Here is a 16,208-nt window from a genome sequence, read left to right on the forward strand (position 1 = left end):
ATCTATTCAAGTGTTAATACAATTTAGTGAAGTTTTTAATGTTTAATGTTTTATTGTGCTTTTCATTCTGTTAGGAGCCGCCCAGAGTGGCTGGGGAAACCCAGCTAGGTGGGCAGGGTATAAACAAGTTGTTGTTGTTATAGTAGCATAAATAATAAGTTGTTGTTATTTTGTTATACTAAATCATATACTGTATCCTAAAATCATCAGTCTCCAAGGAACCAAGTACCAAGTTCTTCAATTGTATGGAATTATTGCTACTTCATGCTGCCTTCAGTGGCTTTAAATGCGGAGACATGCTACACTATCAATTCTGCTTTAATTCATGTGTATATATACTTTTTTAACATAGTCAGTGCCTAAGCACCTTACAAATATGCTAACATGCTCCAGTACACCATGTGACTAATGGATGTAGATATAAATAAAACAAACCACCAAATCCGGAGAGAGACTGGACAACTGTTGACCTAGTAGTAGTGCATTGATATAGCCTACAGTAAAAAGCTACTTGGTGGTCGTGGTGAAACTGGGTGGGTGAAAGGGGGGCAGGATTGGCAGAGAAGCATGCGCTCTTTGTCAGTATGATGAAGGGTGAATTAATCTTCCTTTTTTACAGGTGTCCAAACACAGTGTTCCGGAGTTCTTCAGATGTTCTTTCAGGGTGGAATTGCACAGTACAGTACAGTACAGTACAGTACCACAGTTTACATTTGCCACAATTGTAAATAGAAACATGACATTTCTTTAATTCTCTTATTAGTTTCTGTGTTGATTTTTCTAGAAGGGTGACATGCCATGCTTGTTGCTACCAACTGTTCAGCATAACCCGCCTTCAGGTCTTTCTACACATTATTGTCCTTGTTCAGCTGGCAATGCCTATTGTGGTGTGTAAACAGATTCAACAGAGCTAACTGCAGTGTTTAATTGTTTACTTTCTAAATCATGCTTGTCCATAAGTTACATGAACATATGTTCTATTGTTGGAAATGAAAAAAAAAACATTGGAAATATATTAGTAAAACACTTGACAACCCAAGTAGTCTTTAAAAATGAATTACAAAGGCATGCCAACAAATAAATGGTAACAGACAAAACTGCATAGTAGTCTAGAAATAATTACACTGGAGGACATACATGACGACATGAGGTTTATTGGATTTTGCAAAATGAGTTTTTTTTGCAAAAGGAACCACATACAAAACACCTTTTTACTATTCACCTGCTATCCCACCCTATACATCACTATTCATAGCGGAAGTGGGCAATATGGGAAAATTCTATGTTCTACCCATTAAATCTTAGACTTGATACTGATTTATCACTGTTGAAAAGTCCAGCTTGGCAAATTTGAATGAAAGAAATTCAGAAACACCAGCTGAAAGGTGTTTTAATGGTTAATTCTATCAGCTTTCTGAAACTATTAGTTGGGAATGATGAAAACTTCAAAGCATTTTGAAGGTTTCTGTGACCAGATACAGTATTTCTGCAAGAGCCATTCCTTACAGATAGAATTATTAAATGCCAGCTCAATTTCAGCCCTCACTTGCAAAGCAATTGTTCTGAATCTTTTCCATATAGATTCAAATAGAACCTTTCAACATGTCAACAGAGACACAGTCAGACCTTAATGGGGCTCTTTTACTTGGGATACCATAACATATACAATTAGATGCTGAGATTTTATCGTAGTGCAAAGTCTACTGAACACAATAGAATATATCACGGCCCGATTCTAGAGAGGAAAGAAATACATGCCCAGGAAAGAACACTGATACAAACAGGGCTTTGCTTGCTGTTTTTGCCACAACAGTTCCTACTGCTAAAGAGTAATGTTGGTTTTTTTAAACTAAGCAGAATCATGTCTTCAGCGGGGGGGAACTGCCATGGCAAACACCCCAATCCAAGTGCACAGATGTCTCCAGTGCATCCATATTTACTCTAAAAACACTTTTCTTCATGTAACAGATATAATTAGAAGAATGAAACGTGGGTCAATGAATGCAGTATTAAAACTGTGAAGCAGGAAAGAAGCAAAATAAGGAAAACAGCTTATTTTGATTATCCAAAACAAAAACAAAAAAGTGACCGCCTCTAAAAAGAGAAGCTACATTAGCCTCTATAATCACAGAATGATTTCAGTAACTTAGGGGATCACAGCTACATGGGCAACACCTATCGTTTATGATGGCCACTGTACCTCCAGAACATTTATTCCCTTTAATTCTTAAGGTCCCAGGCAAATATCCACTCATCCTTCAGCAAAAAGGTAACTATTACATAATAGCCTGATTTCTCCCAGCCTAATTTATCACTGAATATCTAAGGCTGGTGCCAATTACTTGTCAGGGTGGCAGGTTCAGAAGTGAGCCAGGGACCGCAAACATTGCACACAGCACTGAAGCAGAGCAGAGAAAGATGGGAAGGGAGAAAGGAAGGTTGGGTATGCATGCTCTCTAAACCTGGGCTCCATCTGAACCAGACGTTAATATTATAGGGTTCTTAATTTATTTGTATTTATTTTTTAGTAATAAAATCTGTTTTTAATGGTAAACAGCAACTGTGATTTACTGAAGGAACTTAACTCTAAATAAATAAATAAATAAATACGAAGGGCCACCAGCTAAAACCAAGTAAAGACTTGTTTTTATGGTACTGACCAATAGAAAGGAATCTTTCAGAAATGAACCAATCAAGAGCATTTACCTAGAATTGCCCTAATGTTTTTGATGGAAGACGCTTCACTGTATCTGTTTCAGATGGGCTATAAAAACCTAATTGTGAGTCAGCATTCCCATGTGAAATGAACATGTAAGCAACTGTACAAACTAATAATTTGATTAAAATTATGGTTAAAATCTGGTCTGTACTCTTACAAGTCACATTGTTCCCCTGCTACTGATAAATGTAATGATCCCTTGAATGTCCAGACAAAAGAGAATGACCAGACTCCACATGCAATATTCTTGCAAAGGAAGATATAGGAAATAGGAAGCAGAAACCTGTGTTAATTTATACTACAATGAACAAAAAAAGCACTTGTCAAGTCAGAGGAATGAGCAAAACTTGTGACATTTTTAGGTACGAAAGTATAGTTTACCCAAGAGAGCAGCTTTTTAATCTGCACTAATGCTGTATATTGCATTAGATCATGTAAACACAAGTAATTAAGATTCCTAGTCAGGTTAAAAAAAAAAAAGATAGCAGGCAGTATCCAATGCAAGTCAAACTCAAGAGTAGACTAACTGAAATGAAGGACTAAAATCCACTGATTTTAATGGGTCTACTTTGAGTATGATTAACGTTGGATATCACCCAATGAATGCTTAATGGGAACACATACAGAAGTTGAATTTCACTGCTTCATCTTAGCCAGGCATCCCCAGACTTCGGCCCTCCAGATGTTTTGGACTACAATTCCCATCATCCCTGACCACAGGTCCTGTTAGCTAGGGATCGTGGGAGCTGTAGGCCAAAACATCTGGAGGGCCGCAGTTTGGGGATGCCTGGTCTTAGCTCTTGCATTCACATCCTAAAATAAAACCTTCCTAACTACAAGAAAACAAAGAGAATGCTACCCCGTTTAAGGAAGACATAAAATGATGACGTACATCCAGCCTAATTCTATTGTAGAATCAATCTTGGCACTGACCGTATTTTTGTAAGACTATCCTGACTGCTAAAACGCATAAATTGAGGGATATAAGCTAATAGAATAAACTCCTAGGATATTCCTATGATAAGCTTGTATTCAGAGCATTCCTTCCATGAACAGAAAGATCCAGTTGGAGAAAAAACTAGAGACCCATCAGAGACTCCTGCTGGATAAAGGGAGAGGGGAACAATTTTTTTCTGATCCCCTCTTCCTCCTGTGCTATCCCCGCAAGTTTGGAGAATCCCCAGCCCTCTGGTATAGGAGGAACACAAAAATCACCTCCCCCACTTTCTTCCAGCAGGAGCGTCTGATGAGTTGAGTTTTGCTCATGGAATCCTTGGATTCACCCATAAAGACTAACATAATTCTATTCAAGTAGGAGACCTCAGCTGCACTGTGCTCTCAAATCGTAGAGCCAAAGGGAAAGATTAGTGTTTCAGGGCGATTCCTGTAACTGGGGTGGTGGACAGAAAGGGCACATTTCAGTTTTACAGAAAGGTGTGTCCTTGGACCATTGACCAATATTTGCATTTGACCTTCCATATCTGAGATCACTCTGCACTGCACTCAAAATCTACCAATTTAGCTTCAAAGCTGGGACTTCGAGGCTCTTCCCTATCAAAGTATGTTTAAGCTGCACTGAACCAAGTATTGGATATAGGGTTAACACTGTTTATATATCCAGAGGCATGTATGAAATCAAGAGTGACGCAGTCCAGCTGAAGTATTACACCAAGTTCCACAGCTATCATGGCACTTCAGGAACCAAAAAACACAAGCAGTTCATGGCAGAAGATGAAAGTAAAGAAATAGACACAAAGGTCTGTAAAAACATCCCCCATTTTGCTGTAAGTGTCCATGGAACGACTAATCACTTCTGCAGGGATCCCAGACAGTAAAAGAGCAGCAGTCAATACGGTGGTCTTCGTTTTCTTTTCACTCTGTAGAAGAAATAAAAATTATTTCATTTTTCACAGCTTTCATCTTTAAGCACCTTATCAGAGCTTTAATACATTTATTTTTATTTGGTATTTTGTGGTTTTAAATCTTGATTTTATTCTGTGAACTGCCCTGAGACCTCCGGGTATAGGGAGGTATATAAATTCTAATAATAATAATAATAATAATAATAATAATAATAATAATAATACATTTATAAGATTACCTAATATTCTACCATACATCTCTCAAAGTGCATTTAAAAAAGCAACTCAAAGGTATTTTCCTGTAATCTTGGTTGCTTGTTTCTATTATGATTAGCTCTTTTTGCTCACAAACAGCAGCTGGTGCTATTCTCTTACATTCATCAGGCAAGGGCAGAGGCTACAGTGATGAAGTAATGAAGATGACTTTGGGACAAGGAAACAGTGTTATCACACTGGAAATTGTTCCTTTCTTCAAAGTTCCATTACATTCGCTTGCCAGTTGTCTATACTAAAAGGGATTTTTGTCCACTAATTGTTACTTAATAAGTCCTTTATCATCCACATTTGGTAATTCTCGTGTTTCACTCAATACAATTGTCACAACAACAATGATGACAGCGAAGGAAAGTTAGCTGAAAATGTCACCAGTTTGAAAGAAAAGCAAGATATTTGATCAATACACTAAAAGGTTAGAAGAAGACATGAGGCTGTGCATCAATCCCTGGGCAAAAATGTAAAGCAAAAGGGACAGAAACCTCATGCCCAGGGCCCCCAATGCAGCCTCTTGCAAGGCCTTTTAATTCAGCCTTCAGGGGCCTTGGTCTGTGCCCTCCCTCAAGCGCTTTTGCCTAGCTAGAATGTGTCATTGGACTGCAATGATGCACCTTGCTTGCCTGGATGGAAGATGGAGAGAGGTGTGTGTAATTAGAAACATCTGGCTGTTGAGTGTGGCTGGAATGTCACCTTCCGTACAAAGGTACATGCCACGTCTGTTTCTCTGCCCACTTTTGGTATCTGGAAGACTGCCAACACAGGAATGCGGCGCTCAGGCTGAAAAGCGTTCCCCGCCTCTGATATAAATCAAGAAAGCCAACATCTCCCAGAAAAGTTATTCAAAAGTAATCTGCAGAAAAGTGATTAGTTCACTGGATTCACAGTCGCATAACATGGTGGGGGACAGACAACGGTCAAGTAAACATTGTGCTTTTCTTTTTCAAACCAGCTGCATTCCTACATACCAACAGGAATGAGACCTATTCAATCAATGGGGATTTTCTTCCCAGTTAGAATTCAGATGATTAGTCTGTCACATAAATATTATTGCCAATGCCATAAGAAAATCTCAAGATGAAAATACACGGCCTATGCTACAAAAAGCCTCTGAGATAACTGCCATAATATGTGACCTGGTCAGTGTTAGAAACTGAGATATGAAAGCTAGGAGCTAAATGGCACCTTAAATCTATGTTATGGGCACAACAACGGAATGTCTAGGCATGCTTTTTTATAACAAAAGAATACAAAGCTGAAAATGAATGAACCACAGCTAAAATATTATGTTCATTTTTCACATGGTCTAGTCCAGGCATCCCCAGACTTCGGCCCTCCAGATGTTTTGGACTACAATTCCCATCTTCCCTGACCACTGGTCCAGTTAGCTAGGGATCATGGGAGTTGTAGGCCAAAACATCTGGAGGGCCGCAGATTCGGGGTGCCTGGTCTAGTCCTTCCCCTGCCCACCCCCCTAATATTCTTAAGAGGGTCTCTTCTCCAGTCTTCAGAGAGTAGCTGGAAGTGGGGAGGCAGAAAAAGGTCTTCCTTTCCTTCCACTGCAGTTTTAATCTGAAATCTTAGGCGCAGTATTGTGCTCAGAGCTCAGAAACTGCTTGCGCTAATGAAATTCCCTGTTGCAATATGCGCAAAGAACAATGAGAGTTTGGAACACTGGGCCTGAAGTTTGACAAAGTCTATTTTACAACAATGATGCCACCAAGCTTATGGATAGTGACTTCCAGGTAAGGGCAAGATCAACAGGTTAGCTCATCTTACAGAGCAATTCTGCATTTTACTATTCAGAAGTAAGCTGGTACCTCGGTTTAAGTACACAATTGGTTCTGGATGTCTGTACTTAACCTGAAGCGTACTTAACCTGAAGCAAACTTGCCCATTGAAAGTAATGGAAAGTGGATTAATCCGTTCCAGGCGGGTCCGCAGAGTACTTAAACTGAAAGTACTCAAACCGAAGCGTACTTAAACCGAGGTATGACTGTAGTTCAGAGAGAGTGGCTCCCAGGTAAGCGTGCCTAGAATCACAACCTCAGAGTGCAGTCCAAAACATGTTTACTCAGAAGTAAAGTATTCTAAATTTGAATGTAACTTACACCCATGAAGATCCTCAGTACTGAAGAGTTTATGCATTGTCTCTGTAGCTGACTACTCTCAAGTATTTAAAATGTATATACACAAAATGCAAACAATTGCTGATAAACCCAAATTAACATTATATTGTCATTATCTGCTACACTGCATAAAATCTAAGAAAATTCTAACTCGGAGCTTTCTCCATCAAATCTTTTTTTAAGGTAAGACATTTTGATAAACGATTTGTCCTTAAAAAAGGTCTTACCTTTGGGAAATACTTCGCCAACCCCATGTATGCAAGTTGTAAGGTAAGAAATGGAGCAAATATTGACTGGGGGGGGGGAAACAAAAAAATTAAATTAAACAGAAAGTAGTAACAAGAAATTCATATTGCTACATTATTTCAAGGAAATAGTCTATGAAGTGTTTCAGCCAATTGATTGGAAAATATAGAGAAGAGAACCAAATTTCAAAGCATCACTGTTGAAACAGACTGAATTTATATTTAAGGAAGATCCAGAGAAGTCAGAAACATATATCTAATGTACTGGTACAGACCTATAGGGCTAGAGTGCTATAGTAATGTCTAGGAACGTGTCCATTCAAAAAGTCCGCAAGGAAAACTTTCATATGAATCATTCAGTCAACAATCAACCTTGCACATAATTAAGCAATAACATTATTACTTTTGAATAATTTAAAGCAACTTGATAGTAGCAATGATTAGGCATTGTACTTTATATAGTTAGGAAATGCTTTTCTGCTGATTATCCAGTTCCCATAAAAACGAGCCTGGGAATCTCAAAATGGTTTGGATAGTTTTGTATGATTTTTGACAGATGATTATGTAACTTAAGATAGCAGTCTTCTTCATTTTTGATGTCTAGAAATTTGTGTCCATATCTGGCCAACTTGACCTCAGTCCTAAAATTAGATGGTTACATCTTCCTTAAGGGTTCTGATGGCAAGAAAACTTTAGCCCAATTGCTTTGGAGAGGCCACTTCATGTGATTAGCTCACAACAGGATTAAGACAAGGCAAAACCTAGGCGTATTTTGTAGTTAAGTTTCATGCATAAGGCCACGTTTGTTACACTATCAAATGTTATCACTGGCTAGTAAATTGTCAGCTGTGCTTTAGCACCATTTATATAGACTGGAACAGTACTTGGCACAGCCTGATAAGCAAACAACGCTGCTGGCAGTCCTGGGCTTCCAGGGCTACTCATAGCTTAATTATTGTCAATACAGAAGAGCACAAAGTACAGTAATTTCTTGATGTTTTTGCTAGGCCAGAGCTTACAAGTTCTTGTGGTTCTGATCCTCTTGCCAACACCATGTCTTAAAATAATCATTGCTCAATCATCACAATGCTTTACACTACAGATCTACAGAGAATTTCCGTTCAGAAATACTACATAGGGCAAGCCACCTTTGAAGAGCGGACAGAATTATGCATTTGGGCCTAAATCCAAATCTCTACTTAGCTATGAACTTAATGAGTGACCTAGAGAAAGTTATTACTTTTCTCAGCATAAACTCCTTATCTGTCTAATGCAAATTCCACTGTCAAACTTTCTGGGCTTATCAGTAAGGCAACCTGGTTAAATAAACAAGAAGCACTAAGTTACTAAGACTTTTCTTTACTCACCAAGTATTTGCACACAAAAGCTCTAACTCCAATGGCAAGTAGTGCACACCCCACTAATCTAAAAATGCGGAAGGAATCAAATTCCTCCACCACATTTCCATTTTCCTGGCTTGGCTTCTCACTGATAAGTTGGTTTCTTAGCTTCATTGCTTCATCGAACCTTGAGAGATACTGGTCTAACCCGTGGCGAGGTGCTCTCTGCGGAACCTCCATCAGATCCCCTCTGCTGCGCTGCCGGAGTTCGCCAGTGCCATCATTTCCAACCTCGGGAGTTATGCTAAACAAGTCCTTTTTCTCTCCCTTGTGCTCTATTGCACTGCTTGCATGGTCGGCTGTTCCTGCTAAACTGCAAACAGTGTCACCTAGCACAACCCGTTTGGAAACAGGAGTGGGAAGGGTGCTCGGCTTATCTTGTTCCAGCTGAAGTTTTGACTCTGAATGGCTGTCATCATCTAAAGAGGAGGCAAAAAAGAAAGGAGTCACTATGCTAAATATTGTATGTTATTGTAGGGGTCAGACAAGAATGGCATATACTTTTCACAGTGAGCCTAACAACACTTCCCCTTCCTGCCCCAGAAATACCTGCTGTTTCTTTCAGGTCTTTGTGCATTAAGGAAATGGCCTGTGCAGTGATATACTGAAAGATAGCCAAGGCTTTAGTTATTTATATTGATTGTTTTATGAATTTGAACTACACTGGTACCTCGACTTACGAATGACTCGACGTATGAATGTTTCAAGTTACGGACGGAGCTCCGTCCGCCATTTTGGATGTGGCACGAATAGGATTTTTTCGACTTACGAATTTTTAATAGGGGTTGCTTCAACTTACAATTTATTATTATTTTTCCCCATAGGCTTCTACTAACGAATTTTTCGACTTACGAAGGTCCGTTCAGAACAGATTAAATTTGTAAGTCGAGGTACCACTGTACTGGTTATTATTGCAGGGCATAATTTTATTAAATAAAAATAAAGCATAATGCCATTTCAAAAAGATACTAAGAGTTGGTGCCTTTTCCCTTACAGACCTCAGCCTACAAAACAGCTCCCTTCAAAAGGACACAGGACAAGTTACTTGCTGGCTTTTGAAAGAAACACAAGGACTAGTTGTTCAGTGGTAATTTCAGAAAAGATTGCACTGCTTGTGTTTTATTGCTGGTTTAATTTTCATACTATGTGGACAGCAGGAGAATTTTTTAAAAGTCAGATAGAAACAACTTTCACAATCAGAGCTTGTGCCTCCACCTAATTTGGGGGGATTCCCTCTCTCACCTTCATCCCCCTGCGCTACAGCCCACTCTAATCAAAAGTATTCCCTAATCCTCAAGAGCAGATTTTCATGGAGCTAGAGTGGTTACTTCTACCAACTCCATTCCATGTGCTTTCCTCTGGTTCCATTCCAATTACAGTAGTTTATCGAGGCCAAATAACCAAATAATACATTTCCCACACATATTTTTTCTCTGAGTCAAATAGATTGATTGCAGAGAGACTTATTGCCAAAGCTCTTTAAATAACTCGTTTTGCATATACTGTAATAGCAGTTTGGAGAGAAGCAAGTCATACCAAGAATGATCTGTGGCTACAAACTGTAGAAGGAAGAACAAAAGTACAAACCATCTTTAATCTTTTCAAAGTGTAAAGATTTCATGCCCATTTCTCCAAGAATTGTGACAGAATAATGAAATACACCATTCTATACGCTGTCCAAAACTGCTTTATAAAACACATATGAGAAGCCACAAAGCCTGCCAAGGAGAAATCTGACCACAATGGGTTAGTTTGGACAGAACACTAACCCACAGTTTAGCATTGCGAAAGAAAGCCTATCTTTCTCCCAGGCTCACATGCTTTCACCCAACATCTCCCTGAGCTTTCCATTTTTGATTAGTCACAGCTTCTCATGTCATCCAAGCTTAGTCAAACTGTTAAGATAGTTAACCATAGTTAAGATTAGCCATAGTTCAGGGTTTGGACAGCAAACTAAACTGTGGTTAATCTTGAATAAAGCAGCTGTTCCCCTTAGTGTTGGCCAAGAAGAAGAGAAGGAAAGAGGGCATGTTTGTGGGGAGGAAGCAATGCTAAACCTTAATTTAGCACAGGAGTGGCTGCCCCCCAGGCCAGCTTTGGCTTCCCCTAAAAAAATGCTCAACTCAAAAAAGTGGGTGTTCCTGCAACTCTTTTTCTAGAAAAAAAAAGCACTGGTAATGGTGTTACAATGATAGAAAGGTCTAAACCTGACAGGGATGAAAATCACCCTCTCCTTGGCCTCCAGACAAATACTTTGATGACCAATACTTTGATGACCCTCAGCTAATCTGCACAAATCAGCTGAGGGCAAAGTATACACATGCAAGTGTGCATGAGTGAGGGTATGGGGTGACCACATCCAGTGCTGACCTGTGGCCTCTAGAGGTTTGGCCAATACTGAATGTGACCCATGGAACAAAAAAGCTTTAGCAACACCTGGTTCAGGGACTCTTAAGTGCTTCAAGTTGTCATCTTTCTTCAGAGGATTACTAGCATTCTTAAACTAGAAAGAAACTACCGTATTTCAATATCCAGTATTTCAAACACACTAGAAGGAACAGCATGGCACCAATACATACTGTGGAATCTCAGCTTTGAAAATATTAAAGAGTATTGAAGGACACAGAAAGAATCAAAGCACATATATACAGTACTGTATATTCCTGCGTATAAGACTACATTAACCCAGGAAAATCTTCTCAAAAGTTGGTGGTCGTCTTATACGCCAGGTCGTATTTCTTATACGGCGAGTATATCCCAAACTCTATATTCTAACTGGAAAAGTTGGGGGTCGCCTTATACGCCCAGTCGTCTTATACGCCGGAATATACGGTACCTGCAAGTTCTAATGATTTCCACAACTCTCTTCCTCCTCCTTCTTGACCAAAAAGTACTAAAAGCAGGAGCTTCCCCACCTAAGTGTTAAGTTACATTCTCTGCTTTTAAATGCAACCAGAAGCACAGCACATTAATAAAACTATCTACATATTCAAAGAAAATCAAGGAACATGACAAAGATTCATTATGCAAGCAGTAGGCAAATCATCTTGGTCTCAGTTCCACATTTAAAAATGGCAACACAAGGCAAACAAGTGTTACAAGTTATATTGTGAACTGGAAACACTATCTAAATTGTAAAGAACAGGAGAGAGACCAGTCAGTGTGTTATACTGGTTAGGGTTAAAGGAGTAGAAAGATTCAAATCCCTGTTCTCTCGTAAAATTCTCTCATAAAGCTCTTGCGCAGTCGCACCTTGCAAACTTATTGCAAGGATACACCCACCCAGGGCTTCTTGGTGGTAATAGTTGTTTTAAACCCATATGCCATCCCAAAAAAAACCTAATAAATTAAGTGAATAAATAAGCAACAGGTGGGATAAAAATGATTCAGAGAATAGAATTATGGAAAAAAATATTGATTTCATTCAGTAATAAGTATTGAAAGGATTCAGCATGGTTTGTTGGCACTTTCGCGTCAAATATAAGAGCGTTCAGCTTTCTCCATTGCAAATGGGAACACAAATCCTGAACGAAACGCTTTTTAATTTATAAATTGTGCATGATCTGTTCTTCCCAAAGGACGTAGAGACAGATGTGACCATTTTCAAAGCTGAAACAGACATCCTTGGATCGCATGAAAGAACTTGATTCATCTTCAAACAAAGCACCTTTACTGAAAAGGAGAGTGGGGGGAAGCACCCCAAATAAGACGAATGCGATATATCGCTCGGGGAGGGGCAGCGTCGTTTTGAGCCATCAGATTAGCTTGTTAATATTCGGTCTGAGGGACGCGTGTAGAGCTCCCACCCCCGGCAAGGAAGGAAGGAGGTCGTTCATAAGCGCCCAGGCAAGGCAGGGAATGCCCAGCGCAGTCAAAAACCGCCCCCCCAAAGCCACGCCCCGTCCTCACCCGCCTTTGGCCGGTGGAAGCCCATGATCCGGTTGATCCGATCCTCGGAGTTCATCAGCAGTTTCCTCCGGCGAATCTCGGCCCGGCGCTGAGAAGCAGTGAGTCCGGGGCCCGTGGTCGAAGTCGTCCTAGGCCCCTCATGGCCGCCGCCGTCTCCTTCCAGAGGCTCCGTCTCCATCCCTAGCAGCAGCGAAAAGCCCTCGAGCTTCCTCTCCGCAGCAGGCACACAATGGGGAACGGCCAGGCCCCGCTCTGACAACCCTTCGCTAACGCGCAGTCGCCGCCGCCATTTTAGGTACCGCCTCCAGCCGGTGGCACGAGCGGCGCCATCTTGGATGCGGGTTGTGGAGACAGGCTTTTACTGTAACCGCGAGAGCTTACGGCAAACCACCTCGACGAACTCGTAACCTGAGCCTGTTTTCGTTGGAGGATGGCGCCCTTCGCAAAGATGGCGAAAGCAGCCTCGCGAAGAAGTGCTTGCGCATGCGCTATGGAGGCAGAGGCATTACCGTAATAGCGCGCGGAGGGGGGGGATGAGGTTATGCAATGACCTCATACAGCAAGGGGTGGGTGGGTGTCACAATCGCTCCACGCTGTAGCATTTGCCCTAATGCAGGAGATGGTGGCATCTTCAAACCTGACTCTACAAATGTATTTGGGCGAGTGAAACAGAAAAATAGGACAATTACTCGAGGAAATGTAATCTGCAAAATTTAATGTAATTTGCTCCATTAAAACTAATATTCCCTTTTAAGAAATTTTGAGAAACGTGCACCTTTATATGAGGAAATACAGATAACTTGCCCATATTTTAAGGGTTTGTCTCATTCAGATCCCGTTTTCATAGCTCTTAGCGTTTTTATTTGGTCTTCGAGAAAATGCCTGCTAATCATAGCACATCTCTCATGGAAGCTTGAGGTCTTTTATGGAAACATATATTAAACAGAGCAGTAAGTACACACATACAAAGTTTTGTCTCCCTCTCCTATCATGGGTGCCTAAAAACACCTGAATGTCTGGGGGACTTCTCCAAGATAAAAGCAGGAAGAGCTGTATTTGGTTAAGGAATCAAAGATTGTTCCAAGGCTCAAAGTGTAAACTGTCTCAGCTATGCAATGCACACAAATATGTTTCTCATGCACAAAATTACAAAATATACATTAATCTCTTTACTCTTTCAAAACCCTAACAAAATCTAAAGCAGACCCGCCAGAATGTGACATGTGAAATCATAAACATTAGCACTTAAAGTATAATAAAGTGTTCCTCACTATGGAGTGTTAAAAATGACAGAATTAAACCATGCTTTCATCTTGCTTGGAGTTCCAAACCTAAGAGCTGTTTTGCAAATAGACAAAGTCCTCTGATGGTAAGAGCTGTTTGACAGTGGAACAGACTACCTGGGAAGGTGGTAGACCAAAACCTCAAATTTAGTAAAGAGGTTGGATGGCCATCTGTCAGGAATTCTTTAGCAGTGATTCCTGCATTGCAGGGAGCTGGACTCAATGACCCTTTGTGTCCCTTCCGACTCTACAATTCTATACAGTGGTACCTCAGTTTAATTACAGCTCTGTTTACGAACTATTCAGTTTACGAACTCCGCAAAACCGGAAGCAGTGTCCCGGTTTGCGAACTTTACCTCGGTCTAAGAACGGAATCCAAATGGTGGAAGGGCACCAGCGGCAGGAGGCCTCATTAGGGAAAGCACGCCTCGGTTTAATAATGGACTTCTGGAACAGATTAAGTTCGTAAACCGAGGTACCACTGTGCTAATAAACTTACTACAGCATCAGTCTTCCTAGTACTGTTAGGAGAAATATTTTTCTATGGTTCATATTCTCCCTCCTCAGGCAGAACCATGAATTCCCTCTGCTTACAAAAAGACTAGCACATACACATTTACAGGAACACTTAACTACAACAGTGAAGTCATTTACAGACAATGTTGTCATATGGATAAAAAAAAGTCTAGCAGGTGAGATCATTTGGTCCAGCTAATAACTTAGAAGTTAAAATATTAGTGCCCGTTTCAAAACCCTACTGTTGCAATAAAACATGTCACAATTAGCCACCTCTTCTGTGGCTTAAATTGGTTTTGTCACACCTTTGTAATTGCAATATTTTGATTTAGAGATCACCATATTTCCGTCTGCATATAAAAAGAGACTGCACCATTCTTACTGGAATTCTTGAAGGGTGATTTTAGAATTTCTAAAGCCTTGTCAAGTAATTTGAGAAAGCGGCTGTGTCATTGTGTTAATGTCTTCCAAAGATAACACAAAAACACATACTCAAGCACCTTCCACTTAATTCCATGTGTTCCCATTTTACTTTCTTTCCACTGCTCTCTAGATCCTCAAAACCAATTAGGGGTTGTTGTTTTTGTTTGCTGCACTCACCAGCCCAATCAGCAATCTCTCCATAAACACGCAAGTCTTATACTCACACTTCTATGGTTACAGAAGGAAGGAATGCTGTCCCATTCTGCTATGCTATTATAGACTGATTGTTTCCTAAATGTAGAAATCCTTACAGCTAGAGGATAACATTCATAAATTGCATTAAACCTATGCTTCTCAATTAAACAAAAGACAGCAATAGAGTTGTTATACATTAATTATAGGCATCAAATGAGTGCCAAGGATGTCATGACATGTCTTTTTGTGGGGGTTGTGTATACCTGATAGTTTCTGGTAGTTTTAAAAGTTTTGGTGAAATATACCTTGCCATTGTAAATGTTCTTTCCTGAGATTTTGTAAAATCCATGCACCCCCAGATCTTATGCATGTTTACATTACTGTATATTCAGTGGCTGTAATCCAAATAAGCAAGCATAGGATTGTGCATTAACATTTGTACAACATATGAAGCAATTATGCTTTTACTTGCTAATTCTTTTGTCCTTCTTTCCTCCCCTCCTTCTAAATATGTGTTGTGCCAATGGCCATACCACCCCTTAAACAAACTTTTAAAAGTTTTTCCTGGTGTGTGTGTGTGTGTTATATAATGAGGACATTTGCTCTTTAAGCTCCTTTGTGTGCACTAATGACTCTCTACTTGTAACTTTTTGTGAACAGGGTGGTAGGCAGTATCCCCGTGGATATACTAAGTCCAACTAAGGCATCTGGAGCACTAGATCAGTTTAGATTATTGCAACCTAAGGGTGTTGGGCAGGGACGCGGGTGGCGCTGTGGGTTAAACCACAGAGCCTAGGGCTTGCTGATCAGGTCGGCGGTTCGAATCCCCGCGATGGGGGTGAGCTCCCATTGTTGTTGTTGTTGTTGTTTAGTCGTGTCCGACTCTTCGTGACCCCATGGACCATAGCACGCCAGGCACTCCAGTCTTGCACTGCCTCCCGCAGTGTGGTCAAATTCATGTTTGTAGCTTCGAGAACACTGTCCAACCATCTCGTCCTCTGTCGTCCCCTTCTCCTAGTGCTGAGCTCCCATTACTCGGTCCCAGCTCCTGTCAACCTAGCAGTTCGAAAGCACATCAAAGTGCAAGTAGATAAATAGGTACCGCTCCAAGTGGGAAGGTAAACAGCATTTCCGTGCGCTGCTCTGGTTTGCCAGAAGCAGCTTTGTCATACTAGCCACATGACCTGGAAGCTGTACGCCGGCTCCCTCGGCCAATAATGCAAGATGAGCGCCGCAACCCCAGAGTCGGTCATGACT

General features: G+C 40.6%; 1 protein-coding gene across 1 annotated transcript; it reads right to left on the reverse strand.

Annotated features, from left to right (window-relative positions):
- Positions 1-2,146: 2,146 nt before the first annotated feature.
- Positions 2,147-12,842, reverse strand: CAMLG (calcium modulating ligand). The gene is made up of 4 exons (XM_035105467.2): positions 12,535-12,842; positions 8,593-9,044; positions 7,208-7,273; positions 2,147-4,596 (listed from the first exon to the last, which is right to left on the reverse strand). The coding sequence occupies exons 1-4, from the start codon at positions 12,710-12,712 to the stop codon at positions 4,414-4,416; spliced, it is 879 nt and encodes a 292-aa protein (XP_034961358.2). The 5' UTR covers positions 12,713-12,842; the 3' UTR covers positions 2,147-4,413.
- Between the last annotated feature and the right edge of the window lie 3,366 nt (positions 12,843-16,208).

This window comes from Zootoca vivipara, chromosome 2, assembly GCF_963506605.1.
Source record: "Zootoca vivipara chromosome 2, rZooViv1.1, whole genome shotgun sequence".
Classification (NCBI taxonomy): domain Eukaryota; kingdom Metazoa; phylum Chordata; class Lepidosauria; order Squamata; family Lacertidae; genus Zootoca; species Zootoca vivipara.